At 42.8% G+C, this 25,614-nt stretch overlaps 2 protein-coding genes across 2 annotated transcripts; both read left to right on the forward strand.

Moving 5' to 3' along the window:
* The first annotated feature begins 4,992 nt into the window (after positions 1-4,992).
* LOC310991534 (apelin receptor A) lies at positions 4,993-6,871 on the forward strand. The gene has a single exon (XM_083979277.1). It carries the CDS (start codon positions 5,169-5,171, stop codon positions 6,252-6,254), a length of 1,086 nt encoding a protein of 361 aa, XP_083835403.1. The 5' UTR covers positions 4,993-5,168; the 3' UTR covers positions 6,255-6,871.
* Positions 6,872-19,043: 12,172 nt separating this feature from the next.
* LOC310991064 (4-hydroxyphenylpyruvate dioxygenase-like) lies at positions 19,044-25,132 on the forward strand (the record flags this gene model as incomplete). Its single annotated transcript, XM_083978634.1, has 14 exons — positions 19,044-19,091; positions 21,502-21,528; positions 21,711-21,773; positions 22,078-22,182; positions 22,421-22,463; positions 22,784-22,866; positions 23,003-23,092; positions 23,219-23,322; positions 23,434-23,511; positions 24,061-24,223; positions 24,307-24,378; positions 24,460-24,582; positions 24,790-24,906; positions 25,022-25,132. 14 exons carry the CDS (start codon positions 19,044-19,046, stop codon positions 25,130-25,132), a joined length of 1,227 nt encoding a protein of 408 aa, XP_083834760.1.
* Positions 25,133-25,614: the final 482 nt, after the last annotated feature.

Below are 25,614 nucleotides of genomic sequence, written 5' to 3' on the forward strand. Positions count from 1 at the left end.
AATCCTGTCATAATTGGTCAATATGAAAATGATTGCTTTACTGACGTCTTAATTAGGTTAAATCATCATGTTCTTAAAATAATTTGACCAGGTTTCTAATTTGAGGTGTGTGTGTTTATTTCTCTTACTGATGCAAAGATTTGTTTGCAATATTCATTTATCCTAACAATGGACTTGCTATTTTTACGAAGTGAAACATATGACTGAACTGATAGCCCTAGATCATGTAATGTGGTGGTTCTACAGGGAGGTAATACATGCACACAGTAAATAATCCAAAATTCTTGATAAGAAAAAATTTCTTCCAGATTTAGAGAAAACAAAAACAACTATTTGTATCCGCTGTTTCACTGGAGGCATGGACACGATGACGTTTTAAAGAGCCCTCTATCAACAGGTGCGTTGCTCATTAAGAAAAAAGTGCTTAGAGCGACAAAACTGAAACAATAGGGGCAGCCTTATCAACGCAAACATTTTTTTATGATTGGGTGGAGGTCTGTATTTAGTTTAATGCTGAGGTCAAGAGGCAGATGTGGGGGGAAGATAGCTGTTAGTGATGTGGCTGACCTCAAACATAAGGGTTTAATTAGCCATGTACAGCACAGTACAATGGCCTCTGGGAGCTGTTTACAGAGCCACGTAGATGGATTTTATGCTTTTATTCAGACTTGCACGAGCAAATCTTCACGCAGCAGTCGCAGACACACAAACCGCCAGAGATCTTCAGATAAACTGCAGTCTGACAGCGTGTTCTGCCAATTAGCAAACCCAGTGCCCTCACACATCTAAAGGCTGTGGCCCTGGCTCTATGGCACAGGAGTGCGACGTCGTCTGACACAGCAGAGTTGCCACTTAGTGAGCTGATGTGAAATCTCCGACCGCGGCTGAGGCCGGCCGGCGGTCAGCAGGGGGATTGGGTCTGCGATCAGGGGTGCAGATCTGATGTCAGGATTGGGGGGGACACAAAAGTGATTTTTTGGGGGGGCCCGTATGCAACTCATACCATGATGCCACCATAAATCACAACTTGGTAGAGGCTCGCCATGTCATTCAAAAAGTACTGCACAGGCAATCAATTATTGTGCTAACCTGTCTTGTTTATTTGTCCTAAACAGCCAACAGCACATATCACTACTTACTCAACTGTTATATTAGTAAATCATAATTTTAAGGGTCTACTCACGTTCTTATCTTTCGCCTCCCTCCGACCTTCCCAGATCCCCAATTCTTCTCCCCATGTTCCTTTTCTCCCAGTGTATGGGACTACTTTATACACGATTAATTGATATGGATCAATATCAATGAAGCCCGAAGATTGGGGAGGTCTTTTTTTTTTTAGTCTGCTGATGTCATTGGCGTCTGTGTTAGAAACTATCCATTCATTTGCCTTGCAGTGGAGGAGATAAGAGATGGAATGTGGAGTCAGAAATACTTTTGTCAAACATTATTTGTTCTACCATTTCAATCATTTCTTTTTAGATGTGAATCTAAAACGTGAAGAATGTGAAATCTGATAATACATTTTAGTTAAATTTTTAATAATTCAGGGTATTTTTATAGGGGGGGGGGGGATTCATGTTGTTCAGAAATTGGGGGGGCATGTCCTCCCCGTCCCCCCCCGGGATCTGCACCCATGTCTGCGATCACACTGAGCAAAGTTCACTATGAATTATTGTCTTAATTCCACATAAAGTGCTTCCAGCAGGGGCAGTGTCCACTTTAGGACTCATCCTGTCTCCAAGGTGATTCAAATGACACCACACTGTGACCCGCAGCCCCCGACCCGCCTCTCTCAAAGCTCCCAGGTCCCTCCTCTTGATTTGTGGGCTCTGGGGTCTGCTGTATTGGTCACAAATCAATGAACTGGGGGGATTGGTGTCCTGCCAACAATTTTTTACACTTCAAACAAAGCTGCAGGTCACAGATCCCCCCCACCCCACCCCTCAATCACTTATCTCCTCCTCTGACCAGACGGGAGCTGACACGCGTTCATACAAATGTCCCCCAAGTCGCACTGTGATTGACGTCACTGTGAACTTCAGGAAAGATGAGTATCACGCACCACCCCTCTCTTCAAAGCACATGATATCATCAACTCGGGCCACATTTTGTCCATATACAAACACAATAACATCAGAGTGAGACAGCAGCAGTCCCATCACAGCAGCAGGGTCATTACAGCAGCAGATCAAAAGCGGTCACAGCTGTGTCAGGGTCGCATGTGTGGTCCGGGCCCAAAGAGAGAAAACCTCGTCACACACTGCAACAACACTGTGGCTACGGTGTGGTTATACTGTAGAGAAAATAGAACAAAATAGAACCGTGCTGAATATATATTTCACCCATATTTTATTTGGAAAGAAATGTGGAGTCAGTTCTCTTACTCTGCTGATAACCATCCCCTCCCATCAACCCCCCGTCAAGCTGAGCTCAGGATCAGCAGTGGTGGGACTTTATCTTGGCACCTATAAAGGCTATGATTAACAAGTGAGGAGGTCCTCTGAAGATATCCAAGACCACGGTCTAATCTGACCATCTGTTTCTTATCTACTCGCCTTTATTTTTTAAATTTGCAAATTTATTTGTCTAAGGGATCCCGAGCCTGCAAAGCAGCAGGCGCCCAATCCTCTCCCTGAGGAATGAAGCAGAGGTGGGTCCCACCTGGTGTGTGTGTGGTTTTCTAAGTTTAAGGATAAAGTAATAGAAAAAAAACACTTTGGCACACTTTGGCAAATTAAAGGAGGACACTGAGATAAGGAAATCCATGTGCTTTCATCTGTTGAAATAGTACATGATAACAAATTCAACTCAGGTGTTTTTCATCTGATCTGCAGCACAACCGCTGTGTCTCCAAGGAGAAAAAACCAATGTCTCGCTATAATGTCTCCTCATGGTTGGAAGATGGATGACATTTCAGTATGTGAGACTCCCCTGAACTGGCTCCACTCACTGCAGGTTAATGAGAAATGAGAAACTGCACAAAGTTGACACACTTACAGTGTAATAATCTCATGTAGCAGCTCCGTGTTTTTACCACAAAGGGGCCCGTTTGGGGCAGATGATCCACACTTAACCTGCTGCAAATAATGATAAGCTCTGGACCAACCTGATATGGTCCATCAGTGGAGCTCCTACGTTGTTTGAGTAGTCAAAATGTAGTAGAATTCACGGATGAAAAGTAATTGTAGCTTTTTAAAACTTCTTCAATGTTTTTCAGGCCAGGGACCCCCAAACTGACAGACATGGAGCAGGGACCCCTACTACTGTATATTAAAAAGTTGCACTAGGCCCAGTACGTATAAACGTAGCTTCATATTGTGCATTCAATACTAAGCTTTTGAAATAACACACAGGTTGATATATTCATGTTTTTTCTAAACGTGTATGTACAGTGAGTGGAGTAGCCGTCCCGGCATGGTTATCATGCAGACAAGCTATTAAAAAACGACGTTTTTATTTGAAACATAAATGCGGAAACTTAAAAAAATATTGTCTAATCAACCAAATATTCCACGACCCCTTCTGCAGCAGCTCCGCCGACCGCCCAGGGGTCACGGACCTCCTGTTGAAGACCTCTATTTTTTTTTGTATTAATGTTGCAACACGTGCATTAAGTGATACCTTTAAGCTCAAAAGAGAGAAAGACGTCAGCAGTGAAGGTGAGTGACGCAGAAACCAGGGACAAGGTGTAGAGATGGTGTCAATGTGAGGTTTCCTTTTGTTTTTCTTTCAAACCGGTGTGTTTGCTTCTCCTCTTCTCATGGAAATTAATCCTCAGACTTGAGAATTGAATTCACACGTCCCCTGAGCTGCCCGCTGACATTTCATCTCATCTTCAAACGCTTTGCATTTCACTGTCGATCTAATTACGTCCCTCACTTGACTCCTCATATTCTTTATTTCTTCTTTTTTCCCCCTTAATTTTCTCATGTGTGGAAGCTTTTAAATAGCTTAAGTGGCGCATCTTCGCGTCTTTAACAGCCACTCGGTCCTTTTGAGGTGTAAAACGAAAAGAAAAGTTAATGTCCCGACTTGTTCCGCGCGAATCCACGTTAAGGAAATAGGAAAGTGAAGCTACGCAGAGAAGTGGTGAGGTCGAGACGTTAGTCCTCACTGTCCTCACAGCAGTGACGGAAAGTAACTGATTACATTTAATATTTGAGGGCATTATCATCAAAGCCATTATTAATAACAACAACTTCAGTTTATTTCTTTTATCTTAATGTTTATTTAACAGGGACGATTCATACAACATTGCCACAAAAATGGAAAATGCGATGCATACTGTACAAGACGTCTAGCTTCAGCTAATTTGCAGTCTTTGTTCCTGGTCAGGCTTTAGAATAGGATAAAATATACTGAACACAATAAATGCAATGATACAAATACAGTGGGTAGGTAACATGAATAAATAAACACAGCTACAACATTCAGATTAAACAATTAAGTTAAATTTAACATTAAACATTAATTAAATGCTGTGTTGACAATGACTTGAGATGAGAGAAGTTAATGTTCACATTTCTGCTGCTGCTAAGCCAATGTTTAACTTTAACACTAAACCTCTTTAGTTCTGTTTGGGATTTAATTTCTGATGGTACAGAATTCCAGTTGTGGGTGGTAGTATGAGAAAATTCACCAAATAGTTTGAAATGTTATATATTTAGCATTTCTTTAAAAAAAAGACGGAATTTGATGAGTTGATTGACATCTACCCTGAAAGTTTATAATTCATTCATTTTACTACCAAACTGTTGTAGTAATGGGGGCTTTCACCGATCTGCAGGGGGGGAACATGTAGAGGCTGCTGGAGAGGTGAGAGAGGAGGAGGGAGGGCTGAGATGTGTCTCACTGGGGGAGGAGAGAGAGAGGGGAGTGGTGGGAGTGGGGTGGGGTGGGGGTCGTCCTGGGAGGGAACCAGGGGTGTGGAGGACCCAGTTTAAAAAGGCAGGCAGCGCCAACAGTCACTCACTCTCTCACACAACAATCTGTCGTCTCTGTCTCTCTCTCTGTCCTCCAGCTCCCGCCAGCAGCAGCAGCAGCAGCAGCAGCAGCAGCAGCAGCAGCTCCTGTGATCCACCACAGAAGCCTTGGATCTGTACGGGACTTAATTTGTCTTTTTGTTTTTTTCCTTTTCAAAAGACTGAGGATTTTTGTCCCACTGCAGGATGGAGACCACCACTGGGGAATATGTTGATACGTATGACTATTACGATGACAATGAGACTATCTGCGACTTCTCCGAGTGGGAGCCCTCCTACTCCCTCATCCCGGTCCTCTACATGCTCATCTTCATCCTGGGCCTGTCCGGGAACGGCGTCGTCATCTTCACGGTCTGGAGATCCAAATCCAAACGCCGGGCTGCGGACGTCTACATAGGAAACCTGGCCCTGGCCGACCTCACCTTTGTCATAACCCTACCTCTCTGGGCTGTGTACACGGCGCTGGGCTACCACTGGCCCTTCGGCGTGGCTCTGTGCAAGATCAGCAGCTACGTGGTCCTGGTCAACATGTACGCCAGCGTTTTCTGCCTCACCTGCCTGAGCTTTGACCGCTACCTCGCCATCGTCCACTCCCTGTCCAGCAGCAGGCTGCGCTCGCGGGGCACCATGCTGGCGTCCTTGGGGGCCATTTGGCTGCTGTCCGGCCTGCTGGCCGTGCCCACTCTGCTCTTCAGAACCACGGTCAACGACCAGAAGAGCAACCACACCACGTGCGCCATGGACTTCAGCCTGGTGACCATGAACCAGAGGCACGAGTACCTGTGGATCGCCGGACTCAGCCTGTCCTCCTCCGCCTTGGGTTTCCTTCTGCCCTTCCTGGCCATGACCATCTTCTACTGCTTCATCGGCTGCACCGTCACCCGGCATTTCAACAACCTGCGCAAGGAGGACCAGAAGAAGAAGAGGCTGTTGAAGATCATCACCACGCTGGTGGTGGTTTTCGCCATCTGCTGGACTCCCTTCCACGTGCTGAAGAGCATGGACGCTCTCTCCTACCTGAACCTGGCTCCCAGCTCCTGCGGCTTCCTGCGCTTCCTGCTCCTGGCTCACCCCTACGCCACCTGCTTGGCTTACGTCAACAGCTGCCTCAACCCGTTCTTGTATGCTTTCTTTGACCTGCGCTTTCGTTCCCAGTGTTTGTGTCTGCTCAACCTGAAGAAAGCAATGCATGGCCAGATGAGCTCCATGTCATCCACGCTCAGCGCCCAGACTCAGAAGTCAGAGATTCAGTCTCTGGCCACAAAGGTGTAGAGACTTTGAGGGCAAAAGGTGGAGCGGTGCTGCGGGACGGTCCCAGCTCCCACTACTGGAACACTTGTAAAAATACAGACCTCATTGTGTCCATTTGCAAGCTGGTAAGATGAGATGATGAACTTTGAATCACCACTGCTCCACAGTCATGAAATCCATTCTATGTTCCTCCTGTTCTGCAGCGAGAGGCGTCGATGCTCTCTTTGTTGTGTGGACTTTGGGAAGCTGGAGCCAGCCGGCTGAGCTCCTTAGCTGCTTCGTTCCTCAAATTCTCAGAGAAAAAAAAAATCTCTATTTTTTATTTCATTTGTGTTGTTTTGTACTGCTCTGCAAAAGTTGTCATTGTTGTTGCAAAACGGGGCAGAAGTCTGACTTTAAAAAAAAGAAATATACACTGATTTTTTTTGGAATTGTGATTTGTAAGGGAATTTGTTTACACTGGAGGAAACATAAAGCTGTACAGTATTTTCATACCATAGCATTTTCTTTTTGTTCAGATCTATTACTGTTTTGTTTTAGAAGCACTTGTATAAGGAAGAAAAAAAAGACGTGTGAAACGTGTGAGCAGGGAAATCAAACAGGGAAGTGTCCTCTTAAAAGCCTGTTGTTTGTGAAGGTAGAAGTCTGTGCTGTGGGGGTGGAGGGGGGGGGGTGTAAGAGGAGAAAAGGTGTTGCGGCTTAATTATATAGTTTGCTGAGAGGAGACGGGGGCAGACAGGCAGATGGCAGTTGACAAATGTTGGGGGGAACAGGAACGGGAGGACGGGGGGGGGGGTCTCACAGTGTAGCCACGGCACTACAGAGGGACAAAGGAACTTTATAAATGTTCCAATCTGATGTATATGTTTTATTTTTTGACATCATTGTAACTAACTACTGTATTAAAGATGTGTTCTATGAACTAGATCTCTCAGAGTCATTAAGTGTGTGTAAGAGTGTGTGAAAACCAAAGTTTTCAAGGTGAGGAGGAGAAAGTAAAAGAAAAAAAAACTAATCCCCAATGTAAATATCTGTGAAATAAAAGGCTCTGTGGAAACTCTTTCATTAAACTGGTAGTTTCACATCAGTTTCATTACACCATCCTGTTATTTCAGTGTGAAGTATCTCCAGCAGCTCAAGGCTTTGTTATGAGTACCTTGCATTTGTGTTACACCTTCAGACTAATAGATCTCTAATCTCTATTGATTCACAGCCAGTATCCAGACTGTAACCGGATTATGCAAAGTGCCGGCAATCCTGAGAGTGTGTATTGCGATACTCTGTTGTGACTTGTGTCATCAGTCGCTCTTTAACTTTTTGACGACACATTCCTGTGGGTTTCAATCACAGGTCTTTGAATTTGAAGAAGCACTGTTTTTATTCACGACCAGCAGATGAAGGCACCATCCAGGTGTTGTGAGTGATGTTCACTCAGTGAAGACAGCAGAGTCCAGTCTGTTTAAAGGTAAAACTGAGGTTCATGTAAGACAATGTCACTGTTGACTGACACAAACGCAGCGTCCAGCCGCAGGAGGTAAAACCAACCGAGCCCCCGCATGTTCACTGAATAACAGGGTCATTACCAGAAGAGTGACTCTTCTGAGGGATCCTGTGAGTTGACAGTAATGAGCTCTGTTGGACATAATCACCGTTTAGAGATGGCGGCGGTGGCGGTGGAGGAGGAGGAGGTGGGGGGGGGGGGGGGAGTGGGTCTCTAATCCTGGCAGAAGTCGAGCCACTGAACAAGTCAATATTTGTCTCCGCTGACAAGAGATTGCAGTTAGAGCGGTTGCTTGGGCGCTGGGCGGGGCTGAGGGTGGGGGTGGGGGGCTGGCTGCAGATGCTCCAACACACAGAGCAGAAATTGGGAGTGAGGTGAGGAAGTAGGGAAAAGTCAAGAAAGCAACTTAAAAAAGACTTCCAAGGTCGTCTGTGTGACCTTCTTCAGCGACCTCTAGTGAATATGGAGAGGAAGAGGTCAGGGGATGTAGGTGGTCGAGTCATTGTTGTTTCTGTTTTTTGCTCGATATTTCCTTTTTTTACAGTATTACTGTAGTACAGTAAGTGATGCCAATACAAGACAAGTGGAGAACAACAAAAACATACAAAGACAAAACCAAATTAAACAAAAAAAAAAAAAAGCGAGGACAAGTGCTAAACTGGTGCAAACAGTGCTGTTATGGTGGAAGGTAGTAAATATGTATGTGTGCACGTCCATGAGCGTGTGTGTGTGTGTGTGTGTGTGTGTGTGTGTGTGTGTGTGTGTGTGTGTGTGTGTGTGTGTGTGTGTGTGTGTGTGTGTGTGTGTGTGTGTGTGTGTGTGTGTGTGTGGAAGTCGATGTTTTGGAACTGGAGCAATTGGTGCTCAAGACAGAGCATAAGCAAAGAGAGATAGATAGATGTGAGATGGGGAAGAAAAGAAAGTTAAAGTGCTGCTCTGAGGGAAAGAGAAAAGAAAGAAGAAGAAGAAGAAGAAGAAGAAGAAGAAGAGAGAGAGTAGAGAGAAAATAGAGAAAGGTGGAGATAACAGGGAAGGAAAGGAAAAAGAGACCATTAAAAAAAGGGGAAAGAAAGGGGGAGCTATCTTACACCTTCCTGTACCCCTCGTCACTCCCCACCTATGCCCCACTATTCATATCCAACCCAACATCTTTGCCCTGCAAAGTTACAGGGGCTCTGTATAGCCGAGCGGTGGGGGCAACCTGCTCTTTAGCCTACATAGAACCACTCCCACACACATTTGGTGGGGGTCTGTTCAAGAGGCTAATTGTTCAATTTTTGTGTTAAATTATTTTTTAATTAATTAATTTTCAATAACTGTTTACTTCCCCCTCTTTCCCTTCTATACCCATCCCTTTCCTCTATCCCCTTTATTTCATCCTTTTAAGTTTTGTCGGCAGCTGTTGGAGACAGTGTATTATTGTTGTTTCTGTTATAATTGGCCTGCACCCTCAACCACCTGTTTATTTTTATTACCATGACGACACAGGTCCGGCACGCCTCCCGCTGGTAGCTTTACTCTGCTGGTGTCCGAGGGTGTAGGGACAAGTGCGGTCGTTTAGCTTGGAAGACTTGCTGGAACAGTCACGGCCATGGGAGTTGGTCTTGCGTCACACGTCCTTAAAGCAACAACATGTGTGAACCGACGAGAGTGTGAAGCTGCATGATTCATCTCGTCTTTGTGTGTGAGAGATCATATGTTACTCATTGTCTGTCCAGGAGAAATGGAGCAGATATGACAGATCACAGGCTGGTCGTTGTGATGGATGTGCAGGGCTCAGCACACACAAATGGATCATAACACATAGTCACATAGTGTTATGATCCTGTTTCCATTTGGCTGCAGGGCCGTAGTATAGGGATGATAACTCTAGGGGCCCAGCGCCTAGTAGGGCCCACAAAAAACCCCAGTAGTCTAATCTTTGTATGACTTGAATTATTCTGCTTAGACCCTGACTAATACTCATAGTAATGCTGCATTAGCATCAAACCAAAGTAGGATAAATAAAAAATGATAATACATACGTAGTCTAATACCCCTTTCCCACTGGCCAAAAAACCCGTTTAAACCCGCTAACAATCGGCTTTTGGTGGCAGTGGGAAAGGCGCACCGAGCCGCGTTGACCCGCGTCGACGCGGGTCAAACGACTCGGCAAGCGACGCGGGTTAAAATCGCCTTTAATCGGCTCGGCTCCGAACGGCTTGCAGTGGGAACGCCAGACCCGCGTCAACCCGCTAATTTACGTGATGACACTGAACGTTACGTGACGCTACGTCATCGCGCCGGTCGCGTCTCATATCACGTACCAAAACAAAGCTCTGCTCCGCTCTGCTCTCATCCGAGACTGGGATCAAAACACCAGAGAACACTGACCAAAAACGATAGAAAAAAAGAAAAGAAAAGAAGCGACAGTCTGTTTAACTGATGTGTTGTGCCGCGGACGTCCGTCATCCGGCCGCAGCAGACTCTCTGCTCTCCGCGGTCCTGGTGCTCCAGGTCAGCCAGCCAGAGAGTCTGCCTCGGCGGACGGACACTCCGCGGCGGGCGGCTGTGGCATGACTGTGTGTGTCTCTTGCACCGCGGATGAGAGCGGGGCGACTGGTTTATGCTCTGTCTGATCCCCCAGCAGGGGGGCAGACTCGGCTCGTTTTGGTCAATGGGAAAGGGGCCAAATGCCGATTGTTAGCGGGTCGACCCGCGTTTAAAAAAGCCGCGTCGACCCGCTAATTTTAGTGGGAAAACGGCTTAAGAAAAAAAATTGAAAAGTCAGGGGCCCACTTTAGTATTCTTTCAGGGGGCCCAGAATTCCTAGCAACAGCCCTGTTTGGCTGCACTATAGTCAGATGCAGACGGATTTCTAAGTCTAGATTTTTAAATACGGTTGAGTTTAACATATCAGATGCAAAGGAAATCAAACCTACAGACCTTTACTACACCATTTAGTCAATCATGCATGCTGGACTGGCCAGACTTATTGTTGTCATTGAGATGAGCCGGGATGACAGCTTGTCTGATGCTGTTAGCCAGCAAGTCCACTTTGGGATAACTCATCCAGAATAGCAGCTGAGCGAAGCACCGGGGGTGCTTTGCTGCAGCTTTACACCACCAACACAAAAACAACATAAATGTTGTCTGTGTTTGTGTGTGGCCTGTGTGACCTGTTTGTGTGTGTGTGTGGATGTTTGGCTGTGGGTTTTACTGTACTCCCATGGTATTGTTAGAGAGAGGTCAACCGTGGTAATCCTCCAGCCCCTTGAAACCATTTTTTCCCCCAATCACAACAAGTACAGCATGAACTTTGAAGCTTTTTTTAACTCACAGCTGGCACCTCCGGTCATAACAAAACAGAAATCTTGCAGCCTTTTGCACTCTTCTTAAAAAAAAAACGATATGCTGTTCACTGTGCAAGTAATTTTATAACATTGTTGTGGAAATTTTGGTTCTGCCGGTGTCGAGTCAAAGAACAAGACAGGAGAGGGGGAGAAGGGAACAGAACACAGAACTACATGGCAGGTAGCAGTTCAGAGTAGAAAATACCAACCACAGTAAATTTCCACCACAACATAAATGTGAGATTTTTCATGAGTATTTTGAGGCTCCTCTTGGTTTCCATCTCAAAGGATGAGGCTGGATAAATTCTCTTTGTGTCAGCAAATCCCATGAAAACACCTAAACTTACAACATAACTTTGTTTCTCAATACTTTCCACTTTCCTTTAGTTGTCTGTGGCTCTCTACCCAAAACCAATTGAACTGACTGAAGATATAAATCTTTAAAACAGGTCAATAATTTATAGTTACTGTAAATGGAAAATTCACTGCATTGAAGTTTGTTTCAGAGGAATAGGATCTATCAGGCCTTTGATACACAGACTTTTCAGTACAATTGATTTGCTCTTGGTTTTGGTCTTATTGCTGGCAATAAGGAAAAGATAAAATATCAGCAGACTCCTTTAATCCTACTGGTAACATAAACACATTAAAGCAGCCCACACAGGTGCCTGTTCCTGAGTGCTGTCGTCAGTGTGAGCTGCCACACCCAAATGGGACGTCTGAACCAAAATGCAACTGCTGGCCTCTCTTCAGATCTCCCTGATGTTCCATCCCACCCAGGCAGCAACAAATGCATCCTATAGCATGTGTCAGTGTGTGTGTGTGTGTGTGTGTGTGTGTGTGTGTGTGTGTGTGTGTGTGTGTGTGTGTGTGTGTGTGTGTGTGTGTGTGTGTGTGTGTGTGTGTGTTCATATGCACATGTAAACAGAGATCTGACACATTCCGCAGCCTGTCAAGGCTAACCCTACTTTCTCTATAGCATTAGTCCACCTGTTGCCCAACGACAGCTCACACACACACACACCACACACACACGTAGCTTTACATTTAATAATCACTCCCAAAACAAACAGCATTAGCTCAGGGAAACGTATCACAAAAGATGCAGTTAGGGACAGTAACTCTCCATACAGTCCACCCATTAGTTGATTTAACACAGAGGAAGGGAAGGGGGAGGGTGGGAGGTGGGGCATGACTTACTATCCTCTAAACCTTTCTCTCAAAGATCAAAAGGAACCTCTGGTTGTCCTGTCCCTCCCTGCCTGCCCGTCTGCCTTACCTGTGACCGTTGGACCCAAGGGATCTACGAGAACCCCCCTAAAACCAGGGAAGAGGATTTGCAGGAGGGATGATGATGTTGAAGAGTGGCCTGCATTTGTTCCCTTGGGTGGGTGGTTTGGTAGGTGAGCAGTGTGTGTGGTATTATGTTCTATACTCTCTTTCAGCTTCTGGTATCATCTGTTATTTCTTTCATATATATCGTCTTGTGTTAGCTTATGGTATTCGGGTCAGTTTTGACCCATGTTTTAATGGATTTTAACTTTTTTTTTCATCCAATTTGTTTTTCTTCTCTTGGTTACATTGTTAGGCTTCTTTATCCATGAAAATATTGGTTTTAATATTTTTTGGTGTGGGTCCCCTGGGCCGTTTCTTTTGTCAGTATGACCCTTGGCTTCAATTGAATCCTCTTGTAGCTTTCTGCTACCATCTCTTGTGTTAGGGTCAGTTTTGACAAGAGTCTTAAATCAGCTGTAAAACACACTAAAACAATTATTTATCATCCCATTTGTTTCTCATCTCTTGGTTACACTGTTAGGCTTCCTTATCCATGAAAAGGTTGGTTTTGCACTTGTGATTTCAGTTTGAACTCTCATTATTGTTCATATTGTTATAACCAGGTCAAAATTTACCCTAAAACCACAAATGTCATAATTTTAACCAGAGCATTTTAGAATGTTGTGTTTTGTGTTTTTATTTTGTTTAAATAGAGGTTCCTAACAAAGTCAAAAGGCCTTGATGCTATAAACAAAACTATGTGGTACTTTTATGCATTTAACACAAGGGAAGGGATATATACAGTATATATGGAGATGGATACTACGCTCCTAAATCTTTCCAATAAAGAGTGAGTTAGCTTAGTGTAACATAAAGACTGCAGCGACGCCGCTCTGTTCTCCAAATGCTTCAAATAAAGAATTACATTAAAATGTAAATTAATTCCAGAGATTTATGTTGTTGCCACACTGTACCTGGCAACATCAATATACTGGCTCCTGTCCCATGTAATGTCAGATGACTACACTCTCCTTTTAAAAGATGAGCTGTTGTTAAGTGTTGAATTAGAAGCATTACTCCAATACAGTTTAAATGCCAATTATATTTTACACACGTTTTATGGGTCACCATGCCTGATGCTAAATTCATGCCATAACAAGCCCACAGTAAACTGATAGGAAAAATGTACAGTCAGTGAACAGGTGGGATTTAGTATACGAGTGGCCTTGTTTTGAAGCTTTGTTGATGCTCACTGAAGCATTGACAGCTTTGTGATTGGAAACTGTCCGTAGGATTAAGGCTTACACTGTACTGTTAATAACATCAAGCGTCTGAGTCGGAGTATGAAGCCAGCAGCAGTCTAGACAGCAGAGCCTCTGATCCACCAAAACAAGTCAGAGCAGCCTGAAGCAGAAACCTGGAGAGGAGCAGTTGCCCTCTGTCAGAGGTGACAGCCCCTCCCATGACAGCATGGTTCAATAATTTAAAGAACGTACACCTTAAATATTTCTTTTCTTTCTTTCTTTCTGTCTTTTTTTTTTTATCTGACTCACATAATCCCTCCCCTTTGCTCCCAAAGTGTGAGATCCTTTCAAATGTTAACCCATTTCCTATATCACCAAGTCAAATAATCAGTTGGTTGATCACTGAAAATGTAGAAACTATTATGAAATGAATTAAGGTTTGGAGTATTGTAATGTCTTTGGGTTTTTTGACAGTGCTGATGTAATTTTTTCAACTGAGAAACTTTGCTGGATGTTTTAAAACCATTTCATGACATTTAATCAACCAAATGAAAAATCAAAAGAGAAAGTTATTTCACATAACTATCTGCACTGACCCAAATATAGGGTATGGTCTGTCCAAGTTTCTCCTGTGGTGCAGTTTGTGCTTTTAAAGAAAACAAACTAACCCCCCCCCCCCCACACACACACACACACACACACACACACCTCCCTGCCTTCACAGCCTTGCTTATCTTCATATAATTTTCTCTTTGCTTGAATATGTGCTGATAATAATGAATGGAACCCCACAGACCATGCGAACAAAGTCAAATTGCCATAAATCTTATCAATAAGGCCTCACAAATAGTGGGGGTATTACATGTCTAATCATGCCTCCTGAAAGTGGCCACTTGAGCGTCCAATACACACACACCAGTGTGGCAGTCGCCCTCCTCCACGTCTCCCGCATATGCTGCCTGTAAATTGCTACCACGTCTGTTCAGGAATCACTATTGAAATCAGCTTGTCTGGAAGTGGCCTCTCACTGTAATTGTCCCGACCTTGAGAACAATGGAGCGGAAAATACTTCATTTACATGAGATCAGTGTTTTCATGGTAATGCTGTTATCTTTTGGCAGGTTTCAAGAGGTGATTAGGAAATCAGGGCTTTCATATGCCCCCCCTCCCCTCCCCTCCCTCTCCGCAGTCCGCACCACCTCCCTGTCACTGGTATTCATGTTGTTCAGGGTCATGTCCACTCCACCCATTACAACATCAGCAGGTTCTGATTTGGGCTATGAGAGGATCTTAGCTCAGCTGAGAAAATACCTAACAGGATATTCACACTGTAGTATGAGCTGAGGTTAACATGTGTCGCACATATGTGAACATCTGTGTCTGTCTGTCTATCTGTCTGTCTGTCTGTCTGTCTGTCTGTCTGTCTGTCTGTCTGTCTGTCTGTCTGTCTGTCTGTCTGTCTGTCTGTCTGTCTATCTATCTATCTATCAGTTTTGTTTTGTTTTGTTTTCTTGTTGTTTTTTTCTTCTCTTTCTTCTCTTCTTTTTTATTTCGCTCCTCCTCCTTTGGCCCCTCCCCTATTGTCTGATTACTTTATAACTGGCACCAACCATCAACTACCACAATCAAGAAACATGACCCAGACCTAGCACTTTAACCATCAACTCTAGCACTTTAAATTTCTGACTCCAGCGTTTTATTACCCAACTCCAGCACTTTAACCCCCACCACCTACCACCTGTACGTACTGTGAACCACGATTGTATTGTGTTGTAAATGTGTTGTAATGTGAATGTGATTGTATTACTTTCTTTGTTTTTTCTTTCTAAAAAATAAAAAATAAAATAGAGGGGGAGGTACCTGCCCCATGTTTTTAAATACTGTACTGTACTATTTCAGTATAGGGGGACTGTCAATGGAAATTAGCTTGGTAGCTAGAATTGAGTACATTTACATTTTATTTTAAAATGTTTATCAATGTACAATGTCCCTCTTCATCAAATAAAAGGAATTGAATTGAACTGAATCTATCTATCTATCTATCTATCTATCTATCTATCTATCTATCTATCTATCTATCTATCTATCTATCTATCTATCTATCTATCTATCTATCTATCTATCTATCTATCTATCTATCTATCTATCTATCTATCTATCTATCTATCTCTATGATGAATATTTGAAGGAAGGACCAGGCTCCTGCTGCACAGAGAATAATAATGAGTCTCACTGCTGGTGGATATCGTTAGGCGAGAGATGTTGCTTCCGAGGACAGCGTGGCTTGGCCAGACCTGAATGTGCTGGGCTCTCGTCCTCTCCGGATATGGCTGCTCAAGGCCCATCATCCCATCCACACAAAGCTCCTCTTCACATCCTTCTCTATCCCATCCATTGTGGAGGGCCCCGCCTTGAGGCACGCGGCTCCTGTGCCTGCCCCAGGACTAAATGCATCTCCTGTCACTGGCTGCTCTCGGTGCCAGTTCAGCTGCTGGAAGCGCTCAGGTGCTGCAGGTCTCCACAAATATGTGTCAAAGGTAAAACAACAGGGTTCAGAGCACTTTTCTTCCATGAATTATACCTGTACTACAGGTGGTGTGATCCCTCACAGAGGGAAAGCCAGCACTATTTGGAAATAAATATGGTAGGATATTTGTTTAGAATTTGATAATGTGTGTTTCTTTTTTGTTTGTACATCTGTTTTTTTTACCTATTTGACCCCCATCAGAAGACAATTACACCATGTAACATTTTAGTTACAATCTTGATTTGCCAGTAGGAGGCCCAGCATTGTAGTAGAAGGCTTCAGAAGAGATTGGAAGCTGTCCTTCATCATCGCTGTCTTGTTTACATGGACAGAGGGGCAGTTACACATCCACTGCACTGGGATCAGCACAGACTTGTTCTCTGCTGTTTGGCCACTGGGGAGCAGCAGCAAGCTGGAGTACGGTTGTGTTTAGTGTAACTCCTGCTGTGGGTCCATGACGTCATCAGTGACCTCATGGATCAGGTAGCCCACACTGTGTGGTCACAAATTTGACATAGTATAGTAGCCTACTGTTTTATCAGGTACAAGAGTCTTTACAATCACTGTACAGGCTTTGTAAAGAAGGAACATACAGTAATAGACAGTGTATGTAAACGTGTGTCATTATCTACTTTGCAAATCAATTTGAATTTGAAATTTCTATGCTGGTGCACCTCATCAATGACTTACCGAAGTGCTACACTCACTGCATTGTTACTGTAAAGAAAGTGACAGACACATTCACCTGATAGGAGGCTACTTCTGTATGAATGAACTGCTGCCACCTGTTGGTCAAGATACACAATTACCAAAGATTTATGGACAAGATACCTTGTGGAAAGTAAAACATGTTATTTGATTTAAATCAAATAAACCTTGTGGAAAGTAAAATATTTTATTTGATTTAAATCAAAAGCCAGATTCATATTTTTCAATCCTTCCCAAGCTTTCAGCCGATGTGGACATTTAAAAGATCATTCATAACTGTTACTGTTCCTCCTGCCCATACTGGTGGGATATCATAAACGATTAAGGACAAAATGCCCAAAAGTTAAACAGTGATGGGTTTGTTTGTTTTTTAGAAGGAAACGGATAGTGTAGCTGTGGCAGAGTGAGAGTACACTGTAAAATAAAACTTTGTCAAATATCTTGTCTACTTCAGACTATTGAAGCCTCATAATGGCAAGTGTTTACAGCTGACTGTGAGAAAGACACAAAAACACCACAAGTCTCAACAGTGAGAAACACCTGGACAGTACCAGGAGCAAGAAACCAAAGCAGATACATGCAGGTAAACCAGCATTTACCCCCTGCTCTCCTGTCAGGAATAAACCAAATCAGCAACATACCACTGTCAAAGAACTTGATTTAAAGTGAACGTGAAATCTCATTTTAAACTCACATGCTTTATTATTTCCACAGTTCCAAATACAAAACGTACGTGATAGAGAAACAGGTACAGTCGTGGTCATAAGTGATAAGCAATATTTAATATATGTGACCATTTTGAGGTGGTGGTCTTGGTTTGTAATCAGATCAGTTGCATTAATGATGAAGATCGTCTTTGTCTCCGCACTTACATCATTTTCCTGTTTTAGCTTTGGCACCGGTCGTCTTTTTGCTCTGACGCAGTGGGGGGCAAGTTGGGGGGAGCGGTTTGAGACTCTGGTATGGCTTACTTCCTGGTAAGGGGCGTGCGGGTGGAAGTCGTGAGCTTCCGCCCTTCGAGGTGGCCAGTGTTTCTGATTTGGCTCGTGGGCCGATGATGACCGGAGGACATGTTTTGGGGATGATGGTGGTCATGGTCCGAGTCAGGACCCTCCCTCTTCTGGCTGCCAGTGAAGGAATGACTGGAGGCCTCTGTCTCCTGTCAGGACCTTTGCTCTCTTGCTGTTCGCTGGGATGTGACTGTTGGTGAATATGGGATGGCCTGTTTGACATCTTACACTCCAAGTCTTTCAGGGCCTTGGCAGTGTAGGCATGCATTTCTTTACGCACCTGTGAAATCTGCTCATCAAACTCGTCCCTTAAGGCTTTTTTAGTCGCCTCGAGCTTTTCCTCAAAACGTGCACACAGCTCCTCCTCCTTCAGATCCGTCCCAACTTTGTTTTCATCTGTCATCATCTCATCGACGGTTTGTTTCTTGTCTTCACTGTTGACATCCTTGCCCTCAGGTTCGCTGTTCACCTGTGCCATCTCCGTTTCCATTTCCTTGACTCTTTTCACTAGCTCTGCTATGCTGCTCTTTGCAGCCTTCGTACCCACTTGTGATCTGATGTGGTGACGTACCTGCTGGAGAACGGACTGCATCTTGACTTGCGTCTCCTTTTCCTCAGAGCATTTAGTATTATCCAGATTGACAGAAGAGACCTGCTCCTCCGATGTGGCAGCATCGGTGTCCTCCTGTTGCTCCAGTTCTTCATGGTTCACCACCACTATCTGTGGATTTGTATTGGAGGAAAATTGGCTCATTTTTTACTCCTTGTCTCAACAGCTGTGTCTTGAACTGAGATACTACAATCATGTGAGGAGTGCTGTGCCGTGGGAAGGTCCTAATTGACTGAGGTGTGTGTCCTTGGAGAGACTGTACATCAGGGGACTCCAGCCTCCAGTCTAGTGTAATTAGTGCAATGTATAAGAAATCCTTTAAAAACATTGTAGTGCAATGTAGCAACACAGTTAAATGACCAAATCTCCCAACACTGAGAATTGACAAGTCGATTTTATGTCAAAATTATGAAAAAAATGTCAGTGTTACTCTGTCTAATGGCACTTCACCTATAACAAACTGCACCTCTGATATCACTATTAAATACTAACAGCTGTGTTTAAGAACTATCTGTAATTATTTAATCCAGCACGTTATGCTCCTGTCTCTGAATGTGTGTAGATGCATCCCATGACAACAGCGAGCATCTTGGTAACAGCAGCATGAAAAACAAAGATCTCCAGGGAGAGTGGCAGCAGCAGCACCGAGGGGTGGGCTTTACATTCTCATTAGTGGTTAGCGAGCTGTTACTGGAATGCAGAAACCTGTACAATGATGTAAGGTTGGTTATGAACATGTGTGAATAATGACACAAGGAACAACAAAGAAACTGATGCACCTTCAGCCTCAGGACACTGAGATCTAGAGTCAACACTGCTCAACTTCAACAAAACATCAAACAAAATAAGAAATATAGAGACATCATTAAATGTATCTATTACTATTGCATGTATTAGGGAGGTCACGATTACTTGTTTTCACAATTAATCGCGGTATTAAATGCCACAATTAATTGATCGTAAAGATTACTTTCTGAAAAAGATTATCTTTGAACCATATCGGCAAATGTGCGCCAAAGGTAAATGCACAGATACTGGTCCATTTATCTAGAGTGTTTCTAAGTGATATATTATCTTTTACTGGTACTTTTCGTTGGTATTCTGTACAGAAAGGAATTGTTTTTATTGAACCATGACACATAAACATCTCTATTGATCTCCACTTTGCCTCTGAGTTGTCCTTTAACCAGGTACGTATGTGCTTCATTTGCGCTGCCATATAATAATGCTTCAAGTTTGGGAGAGCAAGTCCCCCCCTCTCTTTGGGCATTTTCAAAGTCTTCATCTTAACTCTAGGTTTCTTATCATCCCATATAAATTTACCAATCATTGTAGGCTATCCCAGATTTTGTAAGTGTTCACACATAAAGTGGTATTGTTTGAAATAAAATAAAAAAACGAGGGAGTACATTCATTCTGATTGCATCTATTCTTCTACCCAAAGACCATATGGCTAATTTCCACCTATGCATATCCTGTCTAACATGTGCTTCCAAGTCTTTGTAATTCAACTGATACAATCATTTGTTATTCTCTGGTAGCACAGTTCCTAGGTAGAAGATACCACATTAACAGCAAACTAAACTGTAGCAAGGACAAAGCAATGAACAGTGATAAGGGTTGAATTATTTGCCCTCTAACTGCCCCCACACTGTGATGTTTGCTCTCAGGTAATCGTTCATCCTTTAACTGTCTGTTTGGCAACTTCAGAGGACAAATGACTAATAAGGATATTTGTAATTCATTGAATATAAGTCATGCAGCTCTGAAATTTCACCCAAAGTGATGAATGGAACAAACAGACGACAGAAAGTTTGGGCTTTGGAAAGGTGGAATCACATAACATATTGACTGGAAAATAGTAAAGACTCTGTTATTTAGTCTATATGTCAGTGCAGTATTGTCTCAGGTGCCTTGAGGATTGTTCTGATTGTTTCCCCCTGCACCATGAAGTTAAACATTCAGGGCAGTTAAAGTCACAGATTGCAGTTAGTTCTGTCCTATATGGCTGTGACAGAATGTGTCTTCTGTGTGTAGCTGTTTTTTGTTTTGTTTTTTTGAGTAAAGGCAGTTTTATTGTCTGATGTTGAGACTGAGTTTGTAGTTTGAAACTGACCCTCTCATTGAGGCTCGGTGCATTACTGATCACTTAGATTTTTCTTATGATGTTTGTATGATTCAATCAAATCCAACTGTAGGATAGGATAACTATCATAATATCTTTTTTCCCTCATCAATCACAATTAAAGAATACTACCAAAGCCTGTTGATTGATGGGATGAGGAGGTTGACTTAGCTCAACACTACTGAGCCAATGAGAGTCCTGCATGAGTGAGCCTCCTCTCGCCACTAAACGCTAACATATGGGCTTCCTTCTCTTCTTCTAGAAGAATGCAGTTGTAATTCTAAACCTGTTTGTACAAACAGCTTCTGGTGTCACTTTGAAGAAGAATACTCTGGATTATGATATGTTATGTTAACTTATTTTAGTCATTTAAAAAAACATTTTAGTCATTGTGATTTTATGTTGGCTACACATGTGTTTTTTTCTTCAAACTAAAATCTATCAAAAGTTATTGGACAAATATTTTCTATGACATTTACTGTAAGCATCACAGTCGGTAACATTAAACTAATAATGATTAAGTCAAGTGAATGAATGATGATCAGACCATATTTTCCCTAAGTAATCATTGTATAACAGCAAAAGTGCACCAAGCATCAGTATACTCCCTCCTCCTCCTCCTCCTCCTCCTCCTCCTCCTCCTCCTCCTCACCAGTGGGCGTTGTTTAGAAACTTCCCTCTCAGTTTTTTAAATTCAGAGGTTCATTGTACATTTCACTCTGACAATCAGGTCAGGTCAACAGGAGCATCATGGTGAGTTACCAGTCACTGATGACTTATAATATATTATGCTTGTTTCTGCGATGACCTTCATCGTTGCCTGTCACAGAGAGCTTTACATTCAAAAAGACATAAGGGTTTTTGTCACTGCATGATTGCATGGCTATTCACTTTCATTGCATTATACTGACTTTGTGATGTGCTTTTTGATTGCAGACAACCTACACAGACAAAGGCGAAAAAGTAAGTGATCATAATATACAGTATGTTACCCTGAAGAGAGGTTATTGGTAGAGCAGATGGAAATAGAAAAAAATATACTTTTAATTTCACTACTCCAGCATTTGTTAGTGTTAATTCTGCCTGAGACACTTTGTTTATGTGATTTAACAATTAATGAACCTGTTGTGCCTTTTTGTCTTTAGCACGAGAAGGGCAGATTCCTCTGCTTTGATCACTTAACATTCTGGGTTGGAAATGCAAAACAGGTAAGTTAACTCATACCTGCTCATTTCTGGGCAGATGTTTTTTTGTCTTCTCCCAGAGAAAAATGAGTAGACTACACACTCTGCCATTGGCTCTCCAGAGGGGTGGAGGGGGCACAGCATGTAATACCCCAGACCCTCATACTCATTTTCCACCTTCCAAGTAGCACAGTGCAAACTTAGACGGTTCTCACCAGTCACCAGGAGATGGCGCTATAAGACAGTTTAAAGCCAAACTCTTGTAATCGTTCTTCATGATAGTTTAACATGGAAATGTAACACCTCCTGTAACAACTGTCTTCAACAGGCTGCATCGTATTACTGTAACAAGCTGGGGTTCGAGCCTTTGGCTTACCAGGGTTTGGAGACAGGCAGCCGAGAAGTGGTGTCCCATGTAGTGAAACAAGGCAAGGTAATGAACCGTCACAACAGAAAAACAGGTAACATCAGGAGCATGAGACGTTTTCCTGTAGTGCAACAAAACAAAATGAGAACCACTGCTCTGTGTAGAGGTTTCAGTGTCACACATAATACTGTCAATATGGTATAAAGATAAAGTTAAAATTTTAGTTGTGCATTTAGCAAATGTAATGATTCAAGAAGTAAGAATTTGCTTTAATATGTTTATGTTTTCACTTTGTATTTGACAGATCATTTATGTGTTCTCATCTGCTCTAAATCCTGGAAACAAAGGTACAGAGTTAAACTAAATGTATTGGTGCAGTTCACTATTCGTCCACTTGTGTTGTCATGAATTCATCCTTCACTGTTCACTAACCCTTTAACTCTAACCCTATCAATGTTAGGGGATGTATTATCTGATACCTTTAATGGCTTCAGTAGCAAATGATCATGATCAAAACACACATTTTTTGGACAGTGTGAATTCCAATAGTTGAAAAGAAAAAGGAAAAAAAGGAAAAATAAAACATTTCCTGACAAATACACAAATGAAGTCCAGACAATATAATTTGCACAGAACTCACCAAAACTATGTTTGGCTTTTTTCTCAGAGATGGGAGATCATCTGGTCAAGCATGGGGATGGAGTGAAGGATGTTGCATTTACAGTGGAGGACTGTGACCTCCTTGTGCAGGTAATACTGCAGGTTTTATTTTGGCAGGTGTATTTTCATTAACTCAGCCCCATACATTCGCATTGAATTACTAGAGAGGAAATATATTAGATTTAAGCTTCTGTTTTCAATGAACCAACATTTTCTCTCCTCACAGAAAGCCCGGGAGCGAGGAGCCGTTATTTTAAAGGAGCCTCACACTCTGGAGGACAAGTATGGTAAAGTCAGACTGGCCGTGCTTCAAACGGTAAGAATTCTGTGAATTTACATTGCAACATTTTTGCTGCTATTTCAGTGTAGCACACTATAAAATGTGCGGAAATTGTCCTTGAAGAGAGGCCAGGATAGTAGACTCTTTTTGTGTGTGCTGCAGTACGGTGACACCACACACACGTTTGTGGAGAGGACAGGATACAGTGGGCTGTTTCTGCCAGGATTCCAGCACCCTCTGTTCAAGGACCCTTCACTGCCCAAACTGTGAGTAAACACTAGTCTTTCTGGTGTAATAATGTGCCTGTTTCCACCTGAATAACAACCAATTAATGATTTGTCTGTGTGGCTTTGCTTTTATTCCTTATATTCATGCAGGCCAAGTGGAAAACTGAACTTTATTGATCACGTTGTGGGAAACCAACCAGACGATGAGATGGTTCCAGTGGTGGAATGGTAATGCACCTAAAGAGAGTCTGAAAACATGCAGCATCAAATCTGCTGTTATAGAGTACTACAACAGTAAAAGGGGTGCTGGTGGTGGTTGAAAGGAGTGGGGGTAGGGGTGGAGTAGGACTCCAAGGCCGTCTGGTTCTTTCGTAACTCTGTTTTTTTGGCATGACTTGAGGATCAGCATGACATTGCACTTTTTAATTTGCGTCTCCAGTGGTTCTGCACATCTGGATTCTGTTGTTAACCCATCATAGGCATTTAGGCACGGAAAGAGTAGGAAAGGCAGTTCTCGAAATGAGCTAGCTCATTGGCTGATGGTGGGAAGAGGGGTGTAACGTGGGCTGGAGGTTTTCTGAATGCAAACCTCATGGAGCCGGTTCATAACTCAAATTGATACTCATTCATGTTTTGCTGGCCAGAGTTTTTTCAAATTCTGATTCTGTGGTTGACTCAAGTCCAGACACCAGTGAAAAGCAGAAACACTAAGCATTTCTGATTATGTAACGTATGGTTTATGCATGTTAAAACCATGTATGTTGATCTCTGGTTCAGGTATCAGAAAAACCTTCTGTTTCATCGCTTCTGGTCAGTGGACGACAAGCAGCTTCAGACAGAGTTTAGTGCCCTGCGCTCCATTGTAGTGGCAAACTACGAGGAGACTGTGAAGATGCCCATCAACGAGCCTGCCATGGGGAAGAGAAAGTCTCAGATCCAGGCACGTTCCTCACAAATATATGGAGCGGACACTGTTTACTTGTATGATGATGCTTAGATGTCTAATATCGATGGTTGTTACAGGAGTATGTGGAGTATTATGGAGGCCCAGGAGTCCAGCACATAGCTATGAACACATCAGATATCATCACAGCTGTAAGTATACAACACACACTCTTTTGACTTTGTATATGTGGAAGCAAAAATAACCTAATCTGATTAATCCTGTTCTTGTAGATTCGTAACCTAAAGGAGCGTGGAATGGAGTTCATGAGTGTGCCGGACACCTACTACGACCAGCTGAGGGAGAACTTGAAAAACTCAAAGGTCAAAATCACAGAGGACCTGGATGTCCTGCAGGTCAGAGCTGTCATATTTTGACAAACTTTGATGACTGATGCTGTGTAAACCTCAAGTATGTTGGGTCAAAATTGTATTTTCTTTTTTTTCTAAGACAAGTTATTTCACCATCCGATCACAGTGACATGTGCATATATTTTTGTTTGACAACTTTGTGGTTAAATTCCTAATTCCCAAATATTGTCTTGTGACCTCACTCATACACAGGAGCTGAGGATCCTAGTGGACTATGACGACAATGGCTATTTGCTTCAAATCTTCACCAAGCCAGTTCAGGATCGCCCCACTGTGTTCTTGGAAGTCATTCAGAGACACAACCACCAGGTGAGGTCGCCACTGGACAGAGGAACACTTCAACACAAAGAGATGTATTTCACAGGACATACTGTAGATAGACCTGTCTCAAGTATAGCACTAACTTTAATACATTTATCCGCAGGGCTTTGGGGCAGGAAACTTCAAATCTCTTTTTGAAGCCATCGAAGCTGACCAGCATGCGAGAGGAAACCTGACTATCCTGACACCTAATGGAGTATCAGAGAAGATGTGAACCCAGAATGATATTCACCTATTACCTAATCTCAGTAAGAAAATACACTGTCCATTGAGGGTTTTGTTTACTTATAGAGCACCATACTGATCATGTGCAACATCAACGTTCTTATATTGTGATGGACAGTAAAAGCGCACAAAGCTGGTTGTTTATTGATGTTGTTATGTCTTGCATGTTTTATTAGAGGTAAGTGCTTATCTTATGTGTTACTTCATGAGTCAGAATAGCACATCACAGCTAAACATCCATAATGCAGTGTTTTTCTTATAAAATATCAAACCCACAACTAATATTGTTGATACAAGCTTGACTCAAGCAAAACACCATTTAAGCTCTCATGAATGAAAACATTTAACTTTACATTTATGACATAATTTGGGCATTTCATCATAGGGGAGGCCTTTAGCATGATGTTCAGAGTGTCCATGTTGGAATAGGCAACAATTCCAATGTGTAAAAAAATTGCAATAAACTGTAAT

This window comes from Trachurus trachurus (genome assembly GCF_905171665.1).
Source record: "Trachurus trachurus genome assembly, chromosome: 9".
NCBI classification, from domain to species: Eukaryota; Metazoa; Chordata; class Actinopteri; order Carangiformes; family Carangidae; genus Trachurus; species Trachurus trachurus.

What these genes read in the sequence shown, in the direction of transcription:
- LOC310991534 (XM_083979277.1), top strand. Translation starts at nt 5,169, where the DNA reads ATGGAGACCACCACTGGGGAATATGTTGATACGTATGACTATTACGAT.